Genomic DNA, 25138 nt, shown 5'->3' with positions numbered 1-25138 from the left:
GCAACTACCTGTGGCTGTGCAACCAGATTGTAGATCACAGGTTGTGATGGTCCTGTTGTGAAACCTGGAGACAATGCATTGAGAGTAAGCCCCGTCTGCCCTCCCCCCAACATTTGCTCGCACTCATTCTATCTCTCCCCCTTTCTCTGTCTCTATCACACACATACACACACTCTGGTGAAGCAGGAGCTCAGCAGTGGGATGGATTCTGACTACTAAAAAGCCGGAGTGAGAGGAAGGGGGGGGACGAGCCAGCGAGCTCTGTGCTTGCACAAGAGACGAAAAGGATTGAGGCACCGGTGTGCAAACCAGCATGAACAGATCTGAAGAAAACCGCTGGGCGAGACCTTGAGCGAGGCATTTCTATGCGTCCAAAGGTAGCCCTTGGCGCTTATCGTAGATCCCTGGAGGAACGAGGCGACGGAAGACTTGACTGACAAACGGACTAGGGGGGAGGTCTCTGACACTTCATTTGCATCTGGGGAGAGCAAGTGCGAGGAACATCCAGTGAGGGGACATGAATATCTGACAACGGAAATGATTTTTTTTTCCTCCCCATTCACAAAACCAAACGAGCCGATGTAGTCCTCCTAGCTGGATGAGGCACGGTCCAGTCAGCTGCTGAATGGTTCTGCTGTGGCTCCTTATCTCTCTTTCATTTACACTTCTCAGTGTGCAACGTGAATTTCACAGGCTTAGGTTCCTCTTGATTTAAACAGCAGATTTCAAGCAAGAAGAGGAGAGCAGCTTGAGATCTTTGGATCATGTGCAGTAGTTACTGAATCCAATTGACAAATTATTCCATTTTCTCTCCCAACTTTTGATTAGGATCTGAATTGCCATGACAGCCATGAAGGGAGATTCAGAGGACAGCATTGAGAGCATCAGGCCTTCAAACCTGCAAGCTTTCGCCAACTCGTCCACGCTGCACGGCATGAGCCACATTTTCGCCTACGGACACATGACATTCCGGCGCATTTTGTGGACTTTGTCGTTTCTGGGCTCGCTCGGGCTGTTGCTTGTGGTCTGCATGGACCGCGTGTTTTACTACTTCGAGTTTCCTCACGTCACCAAACTGGACGAGGTGGCAGCGACGAACCTCACTTTTCCCGCCATTACTTTGTGCAACCTCAACGAGTTCCGCTTTTCCAAAATGACCAAAAACGACATCTACCACGTAGGAGAGCTGCTTGCCCTGCTCAACGAGAACTACCAGATTGCGAACCCAAACCTGGCCGAGCCGGAATTCCTTGCTGCTCTTAAAGAAAAGGCCAATTTTGCCAACTTTAATCCTAAACAGTTCAGCATGACCGATTTCTATAACCGAACGGGCCACGACATCAGTGACATGCTTCTACAGTGCACTTTCCAAGGCCAAAACTGCTACCATTTCAACTTCACCACAGTGAGTTGTCCGAGATCTCGGCATGGCTTTCTTTTGTTTCTTTGTTTTCCTGTTTACGCCGTGTCAAATGCAAATGGGCGGAGCTCCTTTAAAGCCGTCTTAGCGGTTTTTATTTGGTCAGTCCAAGATGACTGACCTTTCTCCATCCTGACACATTCAATCATTTATGAAATATCTTAGCATGAAATATCTATATAAGTGCCGACGTCTTGTGGTGCGACTCGCCGGTTGTATAAATGACTTCCTGTTCGTTAAGATGTAGCAGCTTAGTGATGAAGGATCAGTATACATCCTGTATGATTCTGTTCGATATATCCCATGTTAGATCGGAGCTAAATGAAATAAAAGTTTTGCTGATATATATGCACACCTTTTTGAATATATACATGATATCCAACTGAGCAGCTATGGAGTTAAGGGCCTTGCTCGGGGGCCCAGAAGTGGCAGTTTGGTGTGGCTGGACTTATAACCTTTTGGATGCAAAGTCTTAAAAATCTTCTTTATACAGATGCACATGTGGATTAGAGTCTTGGGTGAGCCCCAGGGGGTTATAAGGCCATTGCATAAAAAGTTAAGATTGTTTAATTCTCGATTATGATTGGTCAGAAGGTGTTCTTATGAGTGGTATAATATAGTTATATGAAAGTCAATTGTTACAGTTAAACAAGAAACTGTTGACCATGATTGTAGGGCGTCTCCACTTTCTGATTTTATTTAGACAAGAACGTACAAATGGATTTGAGTTTTCTGATTCTTTAGCTCATTGGCGTATACTTTAGAATGTAGCATCATCTGGGGGACGTTCATAACATGAATTAGTCCAAGGATTCTAGAATACTAGCAAAAAAAGTATAAAGTCTACCAGAGAATCTGTCGTTGCTACTCATTCTTTGGTGATGTGTGTATTATCAGCGTCATGAATGGACATATTCGAGAGAGTGTGCGCCAGTCATGTGATTTACTCATTATTTCCAGAGACCTTTCACAACACGAGCAGGTACTGTACAATATAGTTGAACGGTATTATTGAAATTACGGGTCATTACGGAACCTGGAGGTATTTAATACCCTGTGAGACTCCACAGGAATAATTGGAGGTAATTGCAAACGAAAGCAATGACGGGAATAGCACGAATAATAAATATTAACGCTTTTTCCGGTCCTGATAGTGTGCTGTGCGTTTCATGATTCACCAATTAATTAATTAATTAATTAATTAATTAATTTATTTATTTATTTATCTTTCCAACCTATTTGCATTTTGTTCTTTAATACTAAAGTTTATCCATTTTACTTTCTATTTTCTGTCTATAATCGAGGTTGTAGTTAAAAAAAAAATTATAATATTTGTGTGTGAATTTGAATAAATAAAGAATTAAAAAAAAAAGACTTTTCCCCGTAAATCAAGAACTTTGAGCATATAAAATAATTTTTTACATATTTTCCACAGCGAATGAGTTCAGGTGGCCTGGGTTGGATCAGTGTTGTATCACCTGGTCCAAATATATTTACTTTGTAAGTGTATTTTTAATTATATCTTCTTATTCAAATTATAGCCTGTACATGCTTTTATTTATTTATTTTTTTTTTTTTTTTTTAATTGTTTGATATTTAAAAATAAAAGTCGGCTGAATGTATAAACCAACTCCACATTTTCCTTTCCTTTGCTTTATCTTAAACCATTCTCGCTTTATCACCTTGTAGGAAATCAAAACTCGACCTGCTCCCCAAAGGAACTCTCAAATCCAGACCCCCATTTTGAAAATGTTATTTTATTTTATTGAATTTTTTATGGAAAATCTTTTCTGAGGCCAGAGTTGAGTTGAGCAAGAACTTGAAAGAACCTTCAAGAAGTTGCTCTAGCCATCATATCCTCCTTCTAAAAAAAGGGTGTTCTTTTAAGTGTTTGTGAAAGTCGTCTACTGCAGTTTGAGGAGAAACGTTGACTTATAATTCCCGCCACTCTTCAGGGAAGATGTTCCACTTATGGATATTTGTGTTCATCTGCCACAAGGGTGTTACGAAAGGCAGGTACTGATGTAGGGTGAGGAGACCTGGGGTGCATTCAGCGTTCACATTCATCCCAAAGGTGTTCAGTAGGGATGAGATCAGAGCTCTATAGCAGGCCACTCAAGATCTTCCTCATCAAAGCATGTAAACTAGAACCCCTAAGGAGCTCGCTTTGTGCAGAGGGGCATCGCCGTGCTGGAACAGGTTTGGGTTTCCAAGTTCAAGTGAATGCAAAATCTTATTATAGCACCATCTAAAGACAATTTAGCAATCCAGCTTTGTGGTAACAGTTTGGAAAAGAACCACATATAGCAGGAAAGGTCAGGTCAGGTGACCCAATACTTTTGGCAATATAGTGTATGTTCAAACAGGAACTAGATATAACTTTGTAATTATTTAAGCCCCCATCACTAAAAAGTACAACTCAACAACTGTAATGAATGGACATTCAGTGTCCCCCAGATTTGGAGTCTGGTTCCCCCTCAAGGTTCCTTGAGTCTCAGGGAGATTTTCCTCACTGCCGTCACCACTGACTTGTTTGGGGCAAACTTATAGACAAACTGAGAGGCATCAACTTCATAACCTCTTTGTTTTTGTAAAATCGGGGGAACTTGGGAGAAGTTCCATTGAAAGTGCTATTTGAATATATGAATATATATAAAATGGATAAAATCATGAACCGTTTTACTTTTATACACAATTTTTTATGTTGTTGGAGATGAAGCATTTCTTCATTTACATGAGTGTTGCCTGGCAACGAGGCTTTTGCCTCGCCAAAGCAAATCATTCATGGGTAATTGCTTTTGTTGTGCATAATGACAAACACTTGCCAGGTCACCGAGACGACACAACGGCGTTGTAGCGAGTGCACACGCTTGGAGCTACGAACGCATTTTGTTTTTAATTAGTTTTTCTGTGTGTGTGTGTGTGTGTGTGTGTGTGTGTGTGTGTGGGTGTGTAGGTTTATATCTCTAATATTCAGCAAATGTTCTGAGGTTTGTGTCATGGTAGTTCCGAAGTCCCTGTCAATCGCTTGATTCGCCTGAGATTGGGTTCACGTCTTGCAATCCTTGCAAGATTCTTGCTAATCTTCAACACGTTATTAGAACTGTGAGCAAACGGCGGATTTTCGGGTCGAATGAAGTCAGAAAGGTGGTTTTAGTCGTTTTTTTTGTTCATCCAGCAGAACCTAATCGTGATGACTGCACTCTTTTGCGCTTTTCTTACCGGTTAGACCTGACGGTAAGCTAAATATTAGCGTAGCGAACGCCCCAAAAAATCACTAATAGAGCAGCGTTTTCTTCACCGGCATCCCGGGTTACTCGCGTGTTACATCATCGGCGGTAAAGCAGCTTCTTTGATTGACAAGCTGTCGGAATGCCCCCTTCCGTTCGTCTAACATTGTCAAGAACCCAGAGCGAGTCAGGTGCATTCCAGTGGGATTTAAGCGAGGAAGATGATGAGCTTTGCCCTCTCGAATAATTTAGCTCGCTACAGGGAAAGGTGAGGGCTAATTCTCGATTCGCTGTAGTCCTCCTAGCTGGATGATCCCGCTGGATCATCCCGCAGAATTGGTTTTAAAACGTCGTCAACAGTTCCAAATTTAACTCCTGTTTAAAAACGATTCAGTTGTGGGGCACGGCCCTCTAGTGGGGAATTAAGACATGACGGGTGGGGCGCAATGATCGGCAGGATTTATCTCGTCCTTTTTTTGTGTTCTTTGTTTGTGATTTTCTCTGTGGAAAAATATCGTTCGTATGCTCAAAGCTAACCACAAACAAACGATCGAATCGTTAATGCAAGTAATTTCAAACTAAGTCAGTTTAGACTAAACACAACTACATTTTATTTTCTTCGAACTTGGAGCATGCGATTTGATTTTAGAACTGATATTTCAATAAATAACACATTTTTATACTTGAAGTATTTCATTACCATGTGATGGAGGACCGATGGGACTTGAATATATATAAATGTACAAATAATGTATATTTACACCAATAATCAATTGAAGGTCAAGAAAGTGATGGAATGGTGAACGGTTTATTAATTTAGATGTTAGGAAAATTTTAAAAACTAGCTTGACCAGCGTCCTGGCCATGAATCCCTGACATCCACAATTTGACATGTTGTTGTAGACCATCAAATCCGATATACATATGGGCACTGATGAATTATTTAATGGGAATCCATGTCACGAAACCTGGCGACTGCTGTAAAATGTGATCTCGGTCTCCGTTGCCGTCGCTGAAGTTTAATCGATTTCTTGCTCTCGTTCTCAAAACGTCTCGAGAAACTTTCACTCAAAGCCACAACGTATTCATTTGTGGCCCTCGACAACCTTAATAGAGTGGAGGAAACCTGCATAAAGTGGCGTGTATTAATATTGTTTCGGTAAGTGCTGCGGCGATGGAGAAATGGCATCCATTTGTAGAAAAAGAGGTTCTAGAAATCTAGCCTAACAGGCTAGATGCTCTCTCTTCATGTTGCTGTCTATGGATCATTTCAATTAGCCGTCTATATCGGCGGATGTGCTGGAGATACACTGAGATGGATTGGTTCCTCTGTTTACCGTCGGAGGGGGGAGTCATTCGTCCATTCTTATCAAATGGCCTCAAAGTAGACATCGTCGAGTTCCCTAGGAGACTGCATCCAATCAAACCGAGTATCAATTAGCTTTTCAAACTTCTCAAGTGTTCACAAACACACAATTAGAGATGGAAAAAAGAAGGAAACGAAGCTTTGCTCTTTCAAAAGTATGGTGAACTGAAAGGAAAACGGGGGGTGTTTTGAAATATAAATGCATTAGGACATGTCAAGTCAAGTCAAGTCAAGTCAAGTTTATTTGTATAGCGCTTTTCACAACAGACATTGTCTCAAAGCAGCTTTACACAAATCAACAGTGATGGTGAATGGTGTGCATTTGTCCCTGATGAGCAAGCCGTGGCGACTGTGGCAAGGAAAAACTCCCTTAGATGTTATGAGGAAGAAACCTTGAGAGGAACCAGACTCAAAAGGGGAACCCATCCTCATCTGGGTGACATCAAGAGTTTGATCATGTCCCATTTGGGGAAAGGCGTACAAGCACTCAATATACATCTTAAATAGCATGAAAGCTTTTCGAAAGAAAGAGAAGGAAAGAAAGTAAACTGGGAAAATTGTGGGTTGAGAAACTCAATACGCCCCAAAACCATTTTTTGGATAGTGAGGAAAGAATCTACAACAAATTGCTTGAGAGGAAACAAAGAAAGGATTTTTTTAATTGAGATAGTTAAGAATAAAGGGAAGAAAGAAAGTAGGTAAGTAAGTAAGAAAACAAAGGTAGTTTCAGAGGAATTTGTAATGCCAATTTTTTTTTTTTTTTTATAAAATATTATTAATAAAAGAGATTATTTTATAATTTTATATTCAAGGCTTTTTTTACTCTTTTTTAAATTTTACATTGAGTGAAGTTTTATATGTTGTAAGATTTTGAAAGAAAGAAAGAAAGAAAGAAAGACATGCCTTCAATTCACATATCCAATCAATGTTATGATGCTGGGGTCAGAACATACACTCAGCCATGATACAGCACCCCTGTAGGACAGAGGGTTTGGGGCCATTGGGCAAGGCCCCTAACCCTCTGTCCTGACAGTGCTGTATCATGGTTGAGTATTCTGACAAACTATGAAATTGTCAAGGATCTGTCCAGGCTAGTGTTTGGTCCAGACCTAACACTAGCCTGGACAGATCCTTGACAATTTCATAGTTTGGCCGTAGAATTGGGAATTATGTTTGAGAATAAGGTGCGAGAACGTTTTTGTGATTGAAATAAAACAGACTGATGGCTTTTTTTAACTTTAAGTCTGTGGTGATTATCTCAGAACTCGCCGTAGTTCTGGCCCGAACTTGATGATCAACCCTTATTAAGGTCTAATTACACTACTCAGTATTCACCCATTATGAAGCATTTTGTGGGGCAGCTGGAGTCATGCCCCAGTGGGCCTTTATTACAAAGTATTGCAATGGAATGGAAAGTTGGAATCTCCGTTTTTAAAAAGACAAGTCCATCAAATGAGTTCATTTGAAATGTCTCTGAGAGTGCTGAAACTCTGATAGAGTGTCTAACGACTGTTCTTTTTTTTTTTTTGCCTTCCGCTTTGATCACTCTTTTTTTCACGGTCTGAAAGAAATCTGCCAAAGCTAGCCTAGCCACTCTAATGCTTTTCTCGCACTTCCTCCGGCTCGTTAGTATTCAGAAAAGGGATACTTTCTTTTTTTCCTTCAGCTTTCGTCTTGTATTCTCCAAAATGGCGGAGTCTCTTCTTTCCAGCAGCAGCCTGTTGTTGCGTAAGGATTAACTCGTCGTACCTCGGTGCTGTGGGATTTCCGACTGGTCAGAAAGCGCAGTCTGGATTTCCAAAAGAGCAGCTCGGTCAGAAGTTCAGACTGCTTTAATGGCAGACCATTCATACAAGGGCCTTGCTCAAGGGCCCAATTTGGTGGTGTTGGGGATTTAATGATAAGCCACTAACTACCTACTACACTTGAATTTCCAGCCAATTACAATCCACTATTCACTCTTAACAAATATGGTGCATTTTAATAACGCTAAAAAGAAATTGATGGGAGTTGCTAGCAAATTGTTTTGGTGAAAGTGGAACCTGATGCTATTAGGAAAATAGTTACCAGAACCAGTAACTCGATCGGTCCCAGCATTAGTAAAGAGTGTGAAAACGTGTCTCGGTTTTGAACCATTTCATGTGATATGAGGACGACATTTTCTTTCCTCCAGTCAGAAGCATAACGAGCATCACGGGAAAGACGTGGGTCTCATTTCGAGCAGGCTAGGAAGTTCGGTACAGCATCTGTCACCCGTGTTTGCGCCGTGATCTATCGCATCTGCGATCATCAAACACGTCGCATCTCAGCCGGGGGGTTTCAAATTAATCCTTACTGGACAAAAATATCTTTGCTTGTGAACGAGAACGTGTGTGTGTGAAGTGAGGAATGAAACACTGTCCAGTTACAGACACAGTATGACAGCGTACTAGTGATTTTCTGACCACGTTTGAGAGCCATGGACGCAAGCCAGATGCATCAAATCATGCACAGGGTTGGGAATATAAACAGATATCGCATGCTGAGAAGAAGGAAAAAATTAGCTTTTGTCTTTGCACTAATTTAGTAACATGGCAATAATGCAAAGGTTGACTTTTTTCCTTTCATTCGAAAGAAAGGAAGGAAGGAAAGGGAAAGATATAAAAAAATCCTGGAACTATGAAGATAGGAAGGGAGAAGGAAAAGGATATTAAAATCCAAGAAAGAAAGAAAGAAAGAAAGAAAGAAAGAAAGAAAGAAGAAAGAAAGAAAGAGAGAGAGAGAGAGAGAGAGAGAGAGAGAGAGAGAAAGAAAGAAAGAAAGAAAGAAAGAAAGAAAGAAAGAATATTAAAATCCTCAAAAGGAAGGAAGAAAGAAAAGGAAGATGGGGATATAAAAAATCCTGAAATAGGGAAGAAAAAGAAAGAAGGAGAAGGATACAAATAATCCTTAAATATGGAAAGAAAGAAAGAAAGAAAGAAAGAAAGAAAGAAAGAAAGAAAGAAAGAAAGAAAGAAAGAAAGAAAGAAAGAAAGAAAGAATATTAAAATCCTCAAAAGGAAGGAAGAAAGAAAAGGAAGATGGGGATATAAAAAATCCTGAAATAGGGAAGAAAAAGAAAGAAGGAGAAGGATACAAATAATCCTTAAATATGGAAAGAAAGAAAGAAAGAGAAAGAAAGAAAGAATATTAAAATCCTCAAAAGGAAGGAAGAAAGAAAAGGAAGATGGGGATATAAAAAAAATCCTGAAATAGGGGAAGAAAAAGAAAGAAGGAGAAGGATACAAATAATCCTTAAATATGGAAAGAAAGAAAGAAAGAAGAAAGAAAGAAAGAAAGAAAGAAAGAAAGAAAGAAAGAAATATGAAAGGAAGGAAGGAAGGAAGGATACTGAGGTCAGAGTGTAGGTTCAGTTATGATCTACTGTCAGTTTCATAGCAATATTACAGCCGCGCTTGACATTTAATTTGGAAACGCCGTAATTACCTCGAACAGTGTGTGGGGAAAAACTGGAAAAAATTTTGAAAGGAGAAATGAAAGACAGCAGACAGCGCCATGAGCCCCCTGGACCAATCCTGTTTAATTGGAGGAGGAAGATTTCTGCTGGAAGGGAGCTCCAGGCTGGAAAAGCTTTGTAAAGCCTAATGATGTCTCCATATAAAGACTCGGATTAGCTGGTGCTCACTGTGTCCGTCACCGGCGTGGTCCGAATTGCATTTAGAAATAAATACTTCATGTAGTGTTTAACAGGAGTCATTTGTACAGTAAGAACAGTGGATCTGAAAGGAAATTTGCTACCGTTTAAACCCTGGACATTGTGCAACAAAAAAACCCTGCAGTTATCAGCCGATCATGTCGGAATTGTGCCGCAAAAAAATCCTCCATCTATCTAAACCCAGATGTAGTTCGAATGGGGTAAAAATCTATTGTTGATAAAAGAGTTCAGGCGGAGAAGGACCAGACAGGTGCTTGGACCCCTCAGTTACTTGCAGATATTTCATGTACAGGTGCTTGGACCCCTCAGTTACTTGCAAATATTTCATGTACAGGTGCTTGGACCCCTCAGTTACTTGCAGATATTTCATGTACAGGTGCTTGGACCCCTTAGTTACCTGCAGATATTTCATGTACAGGTGCTTGGACCCCTCAGTTACTTGCAGATATTTCATGTACCAGGTGCTTGGACCCCTCAGTTACTTGCAGATATTTGATGTACAGGTGCTTGGACCCCGGAGATACTTGCAAATAATTAATGTACAGGTGCTTGGACCCCTTAGTTACTTGCAGATATTTCATGTACAGGTGCTTGGACCCCTCAGTTACTTGCAGATATTTCATGTACAGGTGCTTGGACCTCGTAGTTACTTGCAGCTATATTATTGCCAGGTGCTTGGACACCTTAGTTAACTAAACTCAGCAATCCTTACAAACATTGCGATCAGAAAAGTACCTTATAACGTACAAGATGTTTGTAGTACTGTAGAAATGTCTATTTCTGCAGCATCCTACTGAACGTCAGGTCAAAATATGTTCCCAGTGGCAAAACTCCTTGCCCTTCCTTGTGTCAATAGTTTAAGCTGCTGATGGTGGTGTAATGCGCCTCTGAGGGGGTATGGTTGGCATAAGACAGACCCCTTAATACCAAAGCAAGCATTGCTGGAAAGCCACATAGTATCTGTGTATTGTGCTGAGCACATGTCTCTATTTATAGCCAGACTGATGCAGTTCCGTCACCATGGCTGTGAATCTCAAAGATTTGTTTCTAATGACTTGTTTTTTTTCGTGAAGATTTTTTATAGGGGGCCATCCAGGATTATTCTTAAATGGCTAGTGGGTGTCTTGTACGGACACCCCTAAAATCTGTGACACTAGTTTAGTCACGTGAGTGTCGATGGTGTCTCGAGGTGTGAATTAGAGTCTGGGGGGTGTGAATTGGTGTGAAACAACAATGATCGCATTTGTAATGAGCCGATAAGCAGCTTTCCCCAGACTTTCTGAGCTCCTCATCCAAAGGAGCAGCTGTGTTTCTGTGATCCAAATTGTCTAGGTGTTGCATTCAAATGTCTTCTGTTGTTAACACATGTACATAATATCGCTGTATGTAACTAAGCGATCCAAGGGGGTCCAAGCACATTACAATTTGTGTATCTTGTATTAGAGCCTATAAAATTTGGTGCTTTGAGTACATTTCTTTCATACCGTCCACTGGATGCTCAACATGGCACCTCATGGTAAAGACTCTTGGAGGATTTGAGAATTAGATTTGTTGCCCTCCACAAAGATGGCTGAGGCTATAAGAAAATCAGTAACACCCTGAAACGGTCATACAGAGGTTTTCCAAGATGGGTTTCATTCGAAACAAGCCTTGCAAGGGTCAATCAAAAAAAGTTGCGTCCTCATGCTGTGCATCATGCATGAGACCAAGCTAAACTTGTTTGACTCAGAGGGTGTCCAGTATGTGTAATGAGACCCTGGTGAGGAGCAGCAAGAAAATTGTTTGCCTACAGTCATGCATGGTGGTGGCAGCATCATGGTCTGGTGATGCATGAGTGATGCTGGTACTGGGGAGCTGCAGTTAATTGAGGGAAACATCATGTGTCTGACATCCAGCAGCTCCATGATGTCATTATCCACCCACAGTTCTAGGGTTAGATTTTATACAATGTTTTCTGTGGGTATATTTCATGATTGCCGAGTAAGGCGTTTTCTTGTAAACCTCTGCTGACACAGGAAGAACATGTGGAATTGAGCACAGAGTAACCAGACCGTCAAATCGTACTCGGGATGCTGGAGCTTTGAGTGGACAACTCGATCCTCCCAAACTGTCCTCCTGTCTCGTACGATCCGGACGCCTTGTAATCAAACTGAAGGCTGGATGCAGTGAACGAGACAAAGGCGCCCTCCTACGCGATCATTAGCTATGCTTACATGAGTTAAGAAACAAGGACATTCCACCTCCAGCAGCTGAAATCCACATTCAACCACACCATGGGATTGTAAATGAAACAAGGTTCCACCAGTGTGTTCCCCAGAAGTGTGTTCCCCAGAATCTACCCCAAGGGGCTTTTAGTTTTTATTTTATTTTATTATCACTTATACACTGAACAAAATTATAAATGCAACACTTGTTTTTGCCCCCATTTTTCATGAGCTGGACTCAAAGATCGAAGGCTTTATTTATGTACACGATATTTTTCACAAATCTGTCTAAATCTGTGTTAGTGAGCACTTCTCCTTTGTCCAGATCATCCATCCACCTCACAGGTGTGGCAGATCAAGATGCTGATTAGACAGCATGATTATTGCAGAGGTGTGCCTCAGGCAAAACATCAAATGGGCACCCAATGTGAAATGGGATGTTCAAAAAGGTTCACATACCAATCTTATGGCCAGGTGTCCACATACTTTTGCCATATAGTGAGATTCAAAGGATCTCGTGACTGACTACATTAAGAGAAAGGGGGATGTAAACTTTTGAACAGGGTGATCGGTGTAAATGAATATCACCTAGCTTCCAAACAAAATGAACAAAAACTGTTGATTCTGTTCAAAAGTTTGCACCCCCCCCCCTCTCAAATCAAAGGTCCTTAATGTGTGGTGGCATTTGTATAAATTTAGACATATTGTGTTTTATGGATTGTGGAAGGACAGGTAGCTAAGGTTCTGAGTTGCTTTTTAGAAGGTCAGGTATTGACAGACTGCCACTGTTGGGCCCTTTGAGCAAGGCCCTTGCTCCGAGTACACTGTATAATGCTTGACCATGCGTTTTGACCACAGCTTCCTAACATTGTTTGACGTGGGCTGTCGATTCAGATCATTAAACGGGATGTTCACACCGTTATTTCACCTCCATGCTCCATCCCCCCAGCTCAAAAGGTCTTTTATTTTTTGCTGGTTTCACTCGCGTGGACAGAATCGTGACATTTACAGCTGTTTGCTGCCGATCGTGCTGAGGTTAAGGCCACACATTAAACAGCTTGCATCCTGATGTTGCCATGAGAACAGCAAAATCCGAGGGAACTGTAGCGAGCCTCGCAGTAATCCTGAGCCGAAAACCCCTGCGTTTGTCGCAGATTCCCCGTATCTGCAATTATAATTACACAGACAAGAATATGTTCCCGGGGTCTATAGAGAGAACGGATCCAGATTAGTCATCTGGTGCGTTTTTTTTTATTTTTTATTTCAGGCAACGTGACTTGATTCACCTCTGCGTTTCCATCTTATTCAGAGACTTCACTTGGAGTAGAACAGAGATCCCGCTGCTCCTGCGGCCATTCTGTCAGTCTGTTTTGCTGCGTGGGAACTGCAGCATAAACCCTTCATTTCCCGTCTGACCGTTATGCATTTCTCAGATATAAATGAAGTAAATATACATTTACGGCATTTCCGTACTTACAGCTATCTCGGTTATACAGCCTCGTTTGAGGACCCAGCAGTAGTAGCTTGGTGGTGCTGGGATTTGAACCCATGACCTTCAGATCTTATCCACGATTAATGACTTTCTCTTAAAATCTGCCAAATCTGCCTTGTTCGAATCATTTCCTCGATCGTTTCTGTAGTAACGGCTCGCCGCATAAAGGTTTGTTCACGCGCCAAACCTACACAAACCGTTTGATCCCTGACTGATGTTGTTTTATTTCACATTTGTAGTAGGAGTCTTTTAAAGCACTCTTATATACGGACTATTAAATTCAACAGGCTGGTGAAGGAACGAGTGTTTATAGCTTCAGATAGATTCCCGGTCAGGGAACCGACCCCAGCCATTAGGGTTGCACTCTTAGTGCCGGTCCCAAGCCCGGATATATGGGGAGGGTTGCCAAATTGAACATGCGGATCATGAATACGGATGATCCGCTGTGGAGACCCCTAATGGGAAAAGCCGAAAGAATGTTTATAATACATAAAATGATTCTGTAAGAAAAGATATAAATAAAACCAGACGTTCGCTTCCTGTTCTGTTTTCAGGAAAATGCAGATCTACCTCTGCCATGTAAATCTGTATTCTACATGACTCTCGGTACTTGTCTCGGTCTCCGTAGTGTTGCGATGGGAGAAATCGATCTATATAAAATGTATAACACATCTACTAATAAGTAGATATGAATCAATCTTTTTTTTGGCGACGCAATATGTTAAAAAAAAAACTATGGATTGTGATGCAAATGTATATTTGATTCATCGCATCGTTAACGTTTATGCCGATGTACAAATGTGAATCCGTGAATCTTACCATCCCTAATACAGGTTACAATTTCAGTCGTCAATAATTCAGACATTTAAAAGGTATATGACCCCCCCCAGAAGTGTGGTGATATCGGTTCGCTCACTTTATACGAATTTACATACAAGTTATACCAAAAGTGTGTCGATGTGCAACTGACAGACTCCTGGCACATCATGTTATGCTGTAATCATAATAAAACCGTAATAAAAAGCAGTGAAGATGCAGGATAACGTGACCTTTGTCACCAGTGATGCTTGAATCTACAAAAGTAGCAGCCGCTGCGGAGCTAAAAATGTCCATTGACTCAAACAAGACAAAAAATCACTGAGTCAGAGTGTTCCGTCCTAAAGAGGGATGATTTGCAGCTGGAATGTAAATTAGGTACAGACTCGATGTGGAGAGAAAAGTTAACCTGCTACCTGAAAATGACTTATCACCACTACGGAGACCGAGTCACGTCCAGAGAGTCACATTTCAAGCTTTTAGGACCTTCAGGTTCCCAGGCACATTTGTGCACCTGCTGGGATTCTCAAGAACAGAATGGTGGTGGGTTGGGGGTAGGGGGCATGTTACAACTGTGGTGAGCAGGAAAGCGTCTCCAAACACACTTGATGCCAAACCTCAAAGCTAAACTCCCTCGGAGTCCATATCGATGTGTAATTCATTGATTTCATTCCTTAAAGACGAGACCGTTTGGACCTCCACGAGGTGATGGTGGTGTTTGTAACCCTAAGGTGGGCCCTACCGTTGCGACGTAGGTAAGATCCCTGTGTGAGCAGGAACTTGTTTGGCCTCTGCAAATGTTACAGCCGTTTAAATATCAGCCATCATTTGTATTCGGCTTTTGCGAGCTCCCCGAGAGACGGCTGTTGAAAGCAGGAAGGCGCACCACGGGGAAGCGGGACGTGCCGCCGCGGTCCCTGATGCTCATCAAATCGATTAGAGAAACACGCAGCCCTGGATGCCGCCGCTCCTATTTAAAAGGCAGTACCTCGCGCTGGTTCACAAAACGGCAACTCGACCACAGCGGCGTGGCCTTCCAGATCCCCTCGAACAAACCCTCGCAATTATGTTGATATGAGCTTGCTGAGTAAACAAGGCCCCGAATTCCTGTTCTGTACCGATTCTGTACCTCCAGGGGTCTGATTTTTCGCTTCGTAACAGCCTCGCTTCTCTATTCTCCGTCCTGCGCTCACAACAACGACCGCCAGAATCTTTTGTTTAGTGCAGAAAAAGAAGGGGAAAAAAAACCCTCACAAAAAAACCCGCCTCTGCCAGCCTCATCAGCTCTTTTCTTTTCTTTTTTTTCTTTTCTGAAAGTGTGTGCTGGCTTGTAGAAATAAGACTGTCATCTATCTAGCATGAGAGGCTTTGTAGCAAGCAAATTGCTCTGTCAGGGTTCAAGCATAAACCCGGAGGAACAATTTTCGAAAATTGTTTTGTTTTTTTTGGTTCGTTGCGACATGTTTTCTAGGTGACGTGGTGTATCGATTTAAAAAAAACAAAAAAAAAGTTAATGGAGGTCCAAATGATCTTTTTCTTCTTGGTTTGTTCCAGAATTAAAAATGACAATCATTTTGCATGTTTTTCACATGAAGTGAACAAAACCTCAAGTATAAACCAGAGGTCTGTGATCGAGTCAATAGAATCAGGGTTGCCATGTTGTTAATATTTCAATTAGGGTTTATGCAGCAGTTATTAAATGCTAATTCAGGTGTATGTGTGAGGTATGTAAAAATGGTGGAAGACCTCACACCTAGCCTCACCTTATACAGTATATTCAACGGTCACGTTCCTGCATTGACGAGTTAAAGCTGTGATTGATGTTTGCAGAGCAAAACTCACTGAATGGACTGAATTTTTTACGTACGACTTTACAATCTACAATTCTGCTGTTCTGAATCACATCCAGAGAGGAAGTGATGCCATCAGATGAATGACGACATTTGTGCTGCGTCCCTGCTAATAATGAAGCTATTGGAGTTCACGCTGTTTTTCGCTTTCAATTTGAACGTTTCAGCCCCATGCAGAAATCCTTCAAGAGACTCAGTAAGGTCATTAGTAAATGTCTACTATATCCATACATCCATCAAGGATCGGCTCTGAGCCCCTTTCCATCGCTAATGCAAACAACGCTCTAAATGTCTAGCCAATCACAATCCAGCATTGTCATGGACCCTGGGATACACTGACAAGACTCCTACTTCGGACAAATGGATGCAAATTCTATTTCTATTCAGTTTCTTGACTGTATGCGACGAGAAAATGAGAATTTTAGTCTAAATGGTTCATACAGAGAACCAGAGAGCGTAACCCGATTCTGAATATGAGGAACTTTCCCTAACTAACATGTTTCCCTAACATTCCATAACTATCTCTCTGGCATGTCACTATTTACATTTATTGTGTGTTTGCAAAAACAACAGATGGCTCTTGACATGTCGTCATGATTATATTCGATTCATTTGTGCTTGGTGTAGTTTATATTCATACCGCAGTAGATCATTTTTCATTCAGGGCTTTTTACTTTTCATCCATGATGGATGGGTCCGACTGGTGTTTCCCTGCGCCGGCACAGTTTATTTCTACACGCATTCCGTTAGCCTGAGGTAATTTTTTTGCGGTCACAAACTCCCGTGTCATCGGGAAGCTCGGAAAACCGCACGAAATCACGGCTGGTTGTCTTGAACCTGAAAAAAAAAATTGCGGTAAATTTGGCTTGAAAATGAAAAAACGGTTCCTTTGGATGCTGAGGCTGAATCTTCAACCTCTGTACCACTGTGTTTCGAAGAGCGAGGAGGGAAGGTGGTTCAGAAGCTGGCGAGTGATGCTCGAAAAAAAGCTTCAGGGGCTCGGGAAGAGGTCTTGATGAACGATGCTCAGTGGTGTGTGAAGTCGATTTATCTCTCGTGCCTCGATTGTGTACAGAAGGCAACGTTGTTTCAATCGGTTCAGCTTCCTGGGGACGCCGATCATCTCTACGCCTTTATCGTGTTACATAAAAAAAAAATAAGGAAAGCAAGGAATGCTTTAAAAGCGTGAACTTTTTAAAGAACTCGGTTGGAGATGTGATGGATCAAGGGTCTAGGGTTTTTCGTTCACGTATCGTTATCTTCACTTTTCATTTGTTATTTGACTTGTTCTTATATTACATGTGAAAAAACACACAGGTCACAGGTTGGACTGCATCAAGGTTCGGCTCTGAGCCCCTTTCTGTTTGCAGTGGTGATGGACAGGTTAAGGACGAGGTCAGACAGGAGTCTCCATGGACTATGATGTTTGAGGATGATATTGTGATTTGTGGTGAGAGTAGGGAGCAGGTGGAGAAGAGCCTGGAGAGGTGGAGGTACAATAGGGGAATGAAAGTCAGTAAGAGTAAAACAGAGTACATGTGTGTGAATGAGAGGGAGGGCAGTGGAGGGGTGCGGTTGCAGGAAGAAGAGGTGGAGAAGTTGGAGAAGTTCAGGTACCTGGGGTCAACAGAGCAGAGTAATGGAGAGTGTGTTAGAGAAGTGAAGAAAAGAGTGCAGGCAGGGTGGAGTGGGTGGAGAAGAGTGATAGCAGGAGTGATTTGTGATAGAAGAGTATCTGTGAGAGTGAAAGGGAAAGTTTATAGGACTGTGGTGAGACCTGAGATGTTGTATGGATTAGAGTGGCATTTAGTAAAAGACAGCTGAAGACAATGAGATGTTCATTGGGAGTGACGATGATGGACAGGATTAGAAATGAGTTTATTAGAGGGACAGCGCATGTAGGACATTTTGGAGACAGGGTGAGTGAGGCGAGATTCGGATAGTTTGGACATGTGCAGAGGAGGGACATGGGGTATATCAGTAGGAGAATGCTAAGGATGGAGACACCAGAAAGGAAGAAAAGAGGAAGGCCAAGAAGGAGGTTTATAGTTGTGGTGAGGGAAGACATGCAGGTAGTTGGTTTGAAAGAGGCAGATGTAGAGGACAGAGGGGTATGAAGATGGTAATCTGCTGTGGCGACCCCTAATAGGAGAAACTGAAAGAAGAAGAAGAAGCCCTAGGAGTCTTCCAGCCTGTACGATTTCTTTCAAAACAGATCCAGAGCGTGTTTTTGTGTTTTTTATTACAATAAATATAACGTATACATGAAATTTGTCAAAAAGGAGCTCTGTAAATTCCCGAGTGACTGCAAACTCACATCGACACGATTTCCAGACTTGTAATTTCTCGTTCCACCAAATGAAATCCCATGAAATTTGGCTCCATGTGAAAGGTGAAGATAAGGACTCTTTCATTTAATTGAGTCATGCAGGGGGATGCAGGGCCACAACTTTTACCCCGAGCTGATTTTACGGTAAATTACGGTACCTCATTTACACTCTGACCCCTGAAATCAGTCCTGTTTTTGATAGGAACTTTTTTTTTTTTTGCTGTAACTCTTATTTGGTGTTTTTTGTGTCTCCACCTTGTGGTTTCTTTGTTTAATAAACTGTATGGATGAATCTGTGATTAAAACGGTAGAATATGTTCACTTCTTCCTGCTTATCTCCTCTCGTCTCATCTTGTCTCGTCCCTTCTCGTCTCCTCCTTTCTCATCTCATCCTGTTTTATCTCGCCTCTATTATCTGTAAGCAAAGTCGCAAAAATGACTCCACTTATCTCCTCTCATTTCACATCTCATCTTGCTTTATCTTAACTCATCTTGCATTGTCTTGTCCTTTCTCATCTCGTCTTCTCTCGTCTCATCCTGTTTTATCTTGTCCCATTTCTGCAATTGTGTTTCTTGTTAAATGAAATCAGTGGGCAAAATCACAAAAACGGCTACATTTGATCTCATCTCCACGTGTCTCATCACATCTTCTCCTATAGTGAATTTTTTATCTTATTGTCTTTTCTCATCTAATCTCATTTGATCTCATCCTGTTTTATCTTGTCTCATTTCATCCTTGTGTTGTGTTTCCTATTATTGAAATCGGTGAGCAATGTTGCAAAAACTCCATCTGCTTTTGTTTTATTTTGTGTAATTTTACCTCAACTTTTTTCTTTTTTTTCCTTTCATAATGAAATCGTTGAGCAACATGGCAAAAACTGCTCCAATTGTCTCCACTCATCTCCTCTTTTCTTATCTTTCTTTGCTTCCTTTCGTTTTTAATTTAATTTTGTTTTAGCTTAACCCATCTTGTCTTGTGTGCTTCATCATCTCATCTCGTCTCATCCTGTCTTTTCTTGTCTCATCTCTGCATTGCGTTTCTTGTTAAATGAAATGATCGACATCACAAAAACTGCTCCACTTATTTCCTCTCGTCTCATCAGCTCATATATTGACTCTTGTATTGTCTGGTCCTTTTCTCATCTAATCTCATTTTGGCTCATCCTGTCTTATCTTGTCTCATCTCATCTCGTCTTTGTGTTGTGGTGTGAGTAACATCACAAGAACTGCTCCACTTGTCTCCTCTTTTCTCATCTCGTCTTTCTCTCCTCTCTAATCATCTTGTGTTGTCCTTTCTCGTTTTGTCTCCTTTTGACTCGTACTGTATTATCTGGTCTCTGAATTGTCCTGAAATGATCTGTTCGCTCTGCATGCTTTCTGTTTTGACTGAGTGCTCAACGAACCTGTGATTAAAATGCTTCTCGGTCGTCTCGTCATCAGGATTAGCTGAAATTACTGTTTTGGGGCCGTCATGTTGTTAGGCTTTTTTGAGTTTCAACCTAGAACCTTCTGTTCAAATACACGTTTTACTGCGATAAAAAAAAACCCAAATATGGCACTGAAGAGGACGAGGACGTTCTACCTTCCAGTGTTCTAGTATCTCCTCCTTCTCCACATTTATTCCAGATTTGCTGCTGTAATCCCCTCCATTCTTCTGGGATGATGTTCCTCTAGATTTTGTGGAGATTTGTGTTAGATCTTGTTCAGCTACAAGGGTGTTAGTAAAGTCAGGTAATGATGTAAGTGAGGAGGCCTGAAGGTGCAGTTCACATTCATTCCAAAAGTGTTCAGAGATCTAAAGCAGGAGATCTTCCATATCATCCAAAGCATGGAAAGAAAATCTTCTTGTCCCAAATAAAGAGAAAATTGCATGCTAGGACATCCAAAGACGTCCGATTCAATCGAGTGCCTCCAAGTTTGAGGAAGAACCTCATATAGCTGTTCTGATGTTCTAAAAAATGTTGCTTTATTTGCACATAGTTGCTTGAAGAACATTGGAGTAGTGTGGTCATGTGATCTGTAAACTGGTCTTCCCTTTTCTCATCTTGTCTCTGTCCTTTTTCATCTCATTTTATCTCATTCTTTCTTTTCTGGATTCATCTGATCTCGTTTTTGTTTAGCGTTTCTTATTAAATGAATCGACGAGCAAAAATGCAAAAACTGCTCCAATTTTCTCCTCCTGTCTCCTCTTTTCTCATCATGTAAATTTTTTTTTACATTTTATCTTCTCATTTTGTCTTTTGTCCTTCATCTTATTTCAGCTCGTCTCATTTCTTTGTGAAATTAATGAGCAACATCACAAAAACTGCCCCAGTTATCTTCTCGTCTCGTCTCATCTTGCCTCCTCTTTTCTCCTCTTGTTTCATCTCATCTTCTCTTATGGTTACTTGTCTTGTCTCATCTTGTAATATCTGATCTCATCTCGCTTTGTCTTTGTGTTGTTTTGTATTTAATGAGATCATTGGGCAACATCGCAAAAGCTGCTCCAGTTTTCTCCTCGCTTTTCCTCTTCCTCGTCTTGTAGCCATCTGTGGCCTTCACAACATTCTCCACATCTGTAAGGAAATAAACTGAGTAACTTCGCACAAACTGCTCGACTTATCTCCTCTTTTCATCATACTTTATCTCATCTAGTCTCCTCTTCTCATCGTCCTTTCTCATCTCATTTTGTTTCGTCCTTTTCTCATCTAATTTCGTCTTCTCATCTTGTCTTGTCTCATCCTTTCCCCTCATCTCATTTTTGTCTCATCCTGCCTTATCTGGTCTGGTCTTAACTCCTCTTTGTGTTGTATTTAATGAATTTAGTGAGAAACATAGCAAAAATGTCTTCTTATTTCCTCTCGTTTTCTCTTTTCTCATATCATTTCATCTCGTCTCATCTTATTTTGTCTCATCCTGTTTCATCTCCTTTCGTCTTTTGTGTTGTTTCTTCTTTCATGGAATGCGTGAGCTACACCTCAAAAACATCATCTCTTTTTTTATCTTGTTTCATTTCATTTTTTCTTAACTCATCTTGTCTGGATTTTGTCTTTTCATCTCATCTCGTCTCATTATGTCTTAATGGAATCATGAGCAACATTGCAAAAACTGCTCCACTCGTCTCCTCTTATCTCATTTTGTCTCCTTTTTTCTCATCTCATTTTGTCTCATCTCTTATCCTAACTCCTTTCTCATTTCATCTCTTTGTGTTTTCTTCTTTAATGAAATCGACGAGCAATATCGCAAAAACTGCTCAACGTATTTCCTCTCCTCTTGCCTCCTCTTTTCTCATCTCATCGTCTTTTATCTCAACTCCTCTTATCTTGTCCTTTCTCATCTCATCTCATTTTGTCTCATCTCGTCTTTTTTTTGCATTCCTTCTTTAATTAAATCTGCGAGCAAGATCGCAAAAAACGCTCAACTTATCTCATCTCTTTTCTCATCTCGTTTCGTTTTATCTTCACTTGTCTTTTTTTTTTGTATCTCTGCGTTGTCTAGAAACCTTTCGGACCCCCTGATACACCGAAAGATGTTTTCAAAACGTACAGTTTTAGAGGGTAAAAAACGAATACGTGTCTCGATTATAATCGAGACACCTCACACCCACGAAAAGCAAAACAGTACAGCTGTATGGAGCTTCCATTTTTTTTCTTGCTCAGAAGCAATCAGGTTTTATAATGTGGTGGGAACACGAAAGGTCAGAAACTATTCATGAGGAACTCTAACAGTAAAACCAAAGAGCCCCAGGGACATTTTCCTGAAATGGGCTCTGGTGGCCAGACGACTAGCATGGCTCATGAACGTCTACACACAAATTAGCATGATCAGATGTAGATATTTTATTGATTTTTTTTAAATAATCACCACCGGCATGACTAATCCTCCGCATTATGTTGAACTAGCGGTGTGATGCAATTCAACCTTCATTTCTCTCTTTTCTCTAGTTCTCTCGCTCTCGCTTTCTCTCTTTCTCTCTCTCTCTCTCTCCCAAAGTGCTGGAGGAAAGGATCTGTTTTGATGGCCCTGAAAAACTCACAGGTCATGTAGAATGAGTGTGTGGGTTGGATGTGTGCTCGCTTGGCCCCTTGCAGACACTGAGATTTGGTAGAATATGCTCACTCCCACCTGCCTTTCCATTTAATAAACTCCTCTCTCTCTCTCTCTCTCTCTCTCTCTCTCGATTCTTGCTCATCTGCAGCATGTCATGTCATTCTTCAAAATGTGCTTTTTCTGCAAGGGAAAATCTATACAAACATACAAAGAAAAGACGAGCAACATCGCAAAAACTGCTCCGCTTGTCTCCTCTCGTCTCCACTTTTCTCATCTCGTCTTGATTTGTCCTCTCTTGTCTCATCTCATCCTGTCTCTGCATTGATTCATATTTGATGAAACCATTAAACCAACAAACATACAAAATGCTCCCCCATATCTCCACTACTTCTTAATTCTGGCTCATCTCCGCTCATCTAATTTCCTTTTTTCTTATCTCATTCCGTCTCATCCTGTCCTCTCATCTACTCTTAACTCGTTCTGTCGTATCTTGTCTGGTCTCATCTTGTCTGAATTGTTTCTTATTTCATGAAATCAGTGAGCCGCATCGCACTAATCTTATTTCATCTCATTTAATTTCTCATCTCCTCTTTTCCTAACTTGTGTTCGCTTATCTTAACTCATCTTGTCCTTTCTCACCTCTTCTCATCTCATCCTGTCTTATCTTTTTTATTATTTGTTAAAATCCGTAAGCAACATTGTGAAAAACGGTCCACTTATCTCGTTTCTCGTCTCCTTTTGACTCATCTAATCTTATTTATTGTCGTTTCATATCATTTCCTCTTTTTTTCTCATCTTGTGGTTTCCTTTCTCATCTTGTCTTTTCTCATCTCCTTTCGAGTCAGCCTTTCTTATATTGTCTCATCTCGTCATCACATTTTTTTATTTTATTTAATGAAATCAGTGAGCAACATCACAAGAACTGTGCCACTTATCTCCTCTTTTCCCTTTTCTCTTCTCTATTCATCTCATCTCCTTTTGTCTCATTCCGTCTTATCTTGTCTCGCCTCATCTGTGTTGTATTTTTTGTTTTAACAAAATCAGGGAGCAACATTGGAAAAACTGCTCCACTTATCTCCTAATGTCTCCTCTTTTCTCATCTCATTTAATCTCTTATTCTAACTTCTCACCTGGTCATTTCTCATCTCTTCTCACCTCATCCCTCTTATTTCGTTTTATCTCATTTCATGTTGTCATTTTGCTTTGTCCTTTCAATCTCATCTCTTCTCCTTTTGTCTCACCCTTTCTTATCTTGTCTCATCTCTGCATTGTCTGTCATTTCATGAAATCATTTAACGTTGCAAAAACGGCTTGTCTTGTCTCATCTCGTCTTGTACTTTTTCATCTCGTCTCCTCTCGACTCATCCTATCTTATCTTTGTCACATTGTTTTTTTGTTTTTTAATGAAATCAGTGAGCATCATTGCAAGAACTGCTCCACTTATCTCCACTCTTCTCATATAATCTCCTCTTTTCTCATCTTGTTTTATCTCATCACCGAGAAAGAAATATGAGCAAAAACTTCTTCTGTTGTTATCGACGCAAAAATGTCTTATCACGTTGTTTACTTTTATGCCGATGCACTGATGCGAATTGCTGAATCTTACCATCCCTATCAGACACGGATCAGTAAGGGGCGGAGCTACCCTTATACTTTTTTGTGTGTGTGTTTTTACATAATAAAACTAAAACTCCTTTGTAATCATTTCATTGTATGTTGCAGACCAAAATCTCAAAGGTCAGCCTCTGTCTTGTGAGCCTATAAAAAAGCAGGTGGGTGTGGCTGTGGGCGGGGCTGCAACCTGGGATGAAATTACCCAGCAAATTAGTGGCCACATTCGGTCATTCACTGAGGCAGCGTTTTCTTCTTTTTTTTTTTCTGTACTGTATTTTTTTTCTTATTTCTACGCCGATAATTTCTATCACGAGAACAATCTGTAGTCTGTAATCTCGCTTTGTTCAGCCCCAAAACGATTCGTGATAATGGCAGTGACGAACTCGAACTGCGCTCTTTTATTTTTCAATTAGTTTGTTCAGAAAAAAAAAAATCTTCAAAGTCGTCTGGTTCCCATTCGAAAGGCGGTTAATTAGTTTGGATGAGCCTCAGCGTTCGCGTGAGGGAACCTTTTTGAAGACGCCCCGGCGGCGATACGAGTTCGCGTTCTGTATGATGGCTCATGTTTGTCTCGCTGAGCGCTCTCTGGACGAGATTGTGGGGTTAAGCGAACAGCTTGTGCTTTATGCAGTTTGTTACAGATGCGGTTTGCGAGCTCTGACTAATGCGCTCTCTGAACGACTGCTGGATGCCCCCAGACCTGTAATCTGATTGGTTGAAGCAACGGGTTCATTCTCATGTATTTTACAATATCAAGTGCCTGCAGTGCTGATTTCTGAAGGCCTTCCTTTCAAGATCACTCATATATGCGTGATTTTTGAGGATCGCGTTCCACATTCCACACCAGGAAGATGTTCCACTGGATTTTGGAGTGTGCTTATGAAAATGTGTGTTCATTAGTCACAAGGGGTGCAGTCAGCATTCCAATTCATCCCAAAGGTGGGATCAGAGCTCTATAGCAGGCCACTCAAGATCCTCTCCAAAGCATGTAAACCAGATCTTCAAGGAGCTCACTGTGGGGCATCGCCGTGCTGGAACAGGTTTTGGGTCTCCAAGTTCAATGCAAAATTTTATTAGAGCATGCGCTCTACAGA

At 41.1% G+C, this 25138-nt stretch overlaps 1 protein-coding gene across 6 annotated transcripts in view; it reads left to right on the top strand.

Moving 5' to 3' along the window:
- The first annotated feature begins 188 nt into the window (after positions 1 to 188).
- Positions 189 to 25138, top strand: part of asic1c (acid-sensing (proton-gated) ion channel 1c) — a 53668-nt gene continuing 28718 nt past the window's right edge. For all 6 annotated transcript variants that reach the window (XR_006925338.1, XM_046846619.1, XM_046846617.1 and 3 more), the window contains exon 1: positions 189 to 1405. Coding sequence is in view for 5 of the 6 variants with exons in the window: in XM_046846619.1 (XP_046702575.1) it covers positions 842 to 1405 (564 nt within the window). In the remaining variant the exon portion in view is untranslated. The remainder of the gene's footprint in view (positions 1406 to 25138) is intronic.

The sequence above is a fragment of the Silurus meridionalis genome, chromosome 4 (assembly GCF_014805685.1).
Source record: "Silurus meridionalis isolate SWU-2019-XX chromosome 4, ASM1480568v1, whole genome shotgun sequence".
In the NCBI taxonomy this organism is placed as follows: domain Eukaryota; kingdom Metazoa; phylum Chordata; class Actinopteri; order Siluriformes; family Siluridae; genus Silurus; species Silurus meridionalis.
This window is presented reverse-complemented; position numbering and strand designations above follow the sequence as displayed.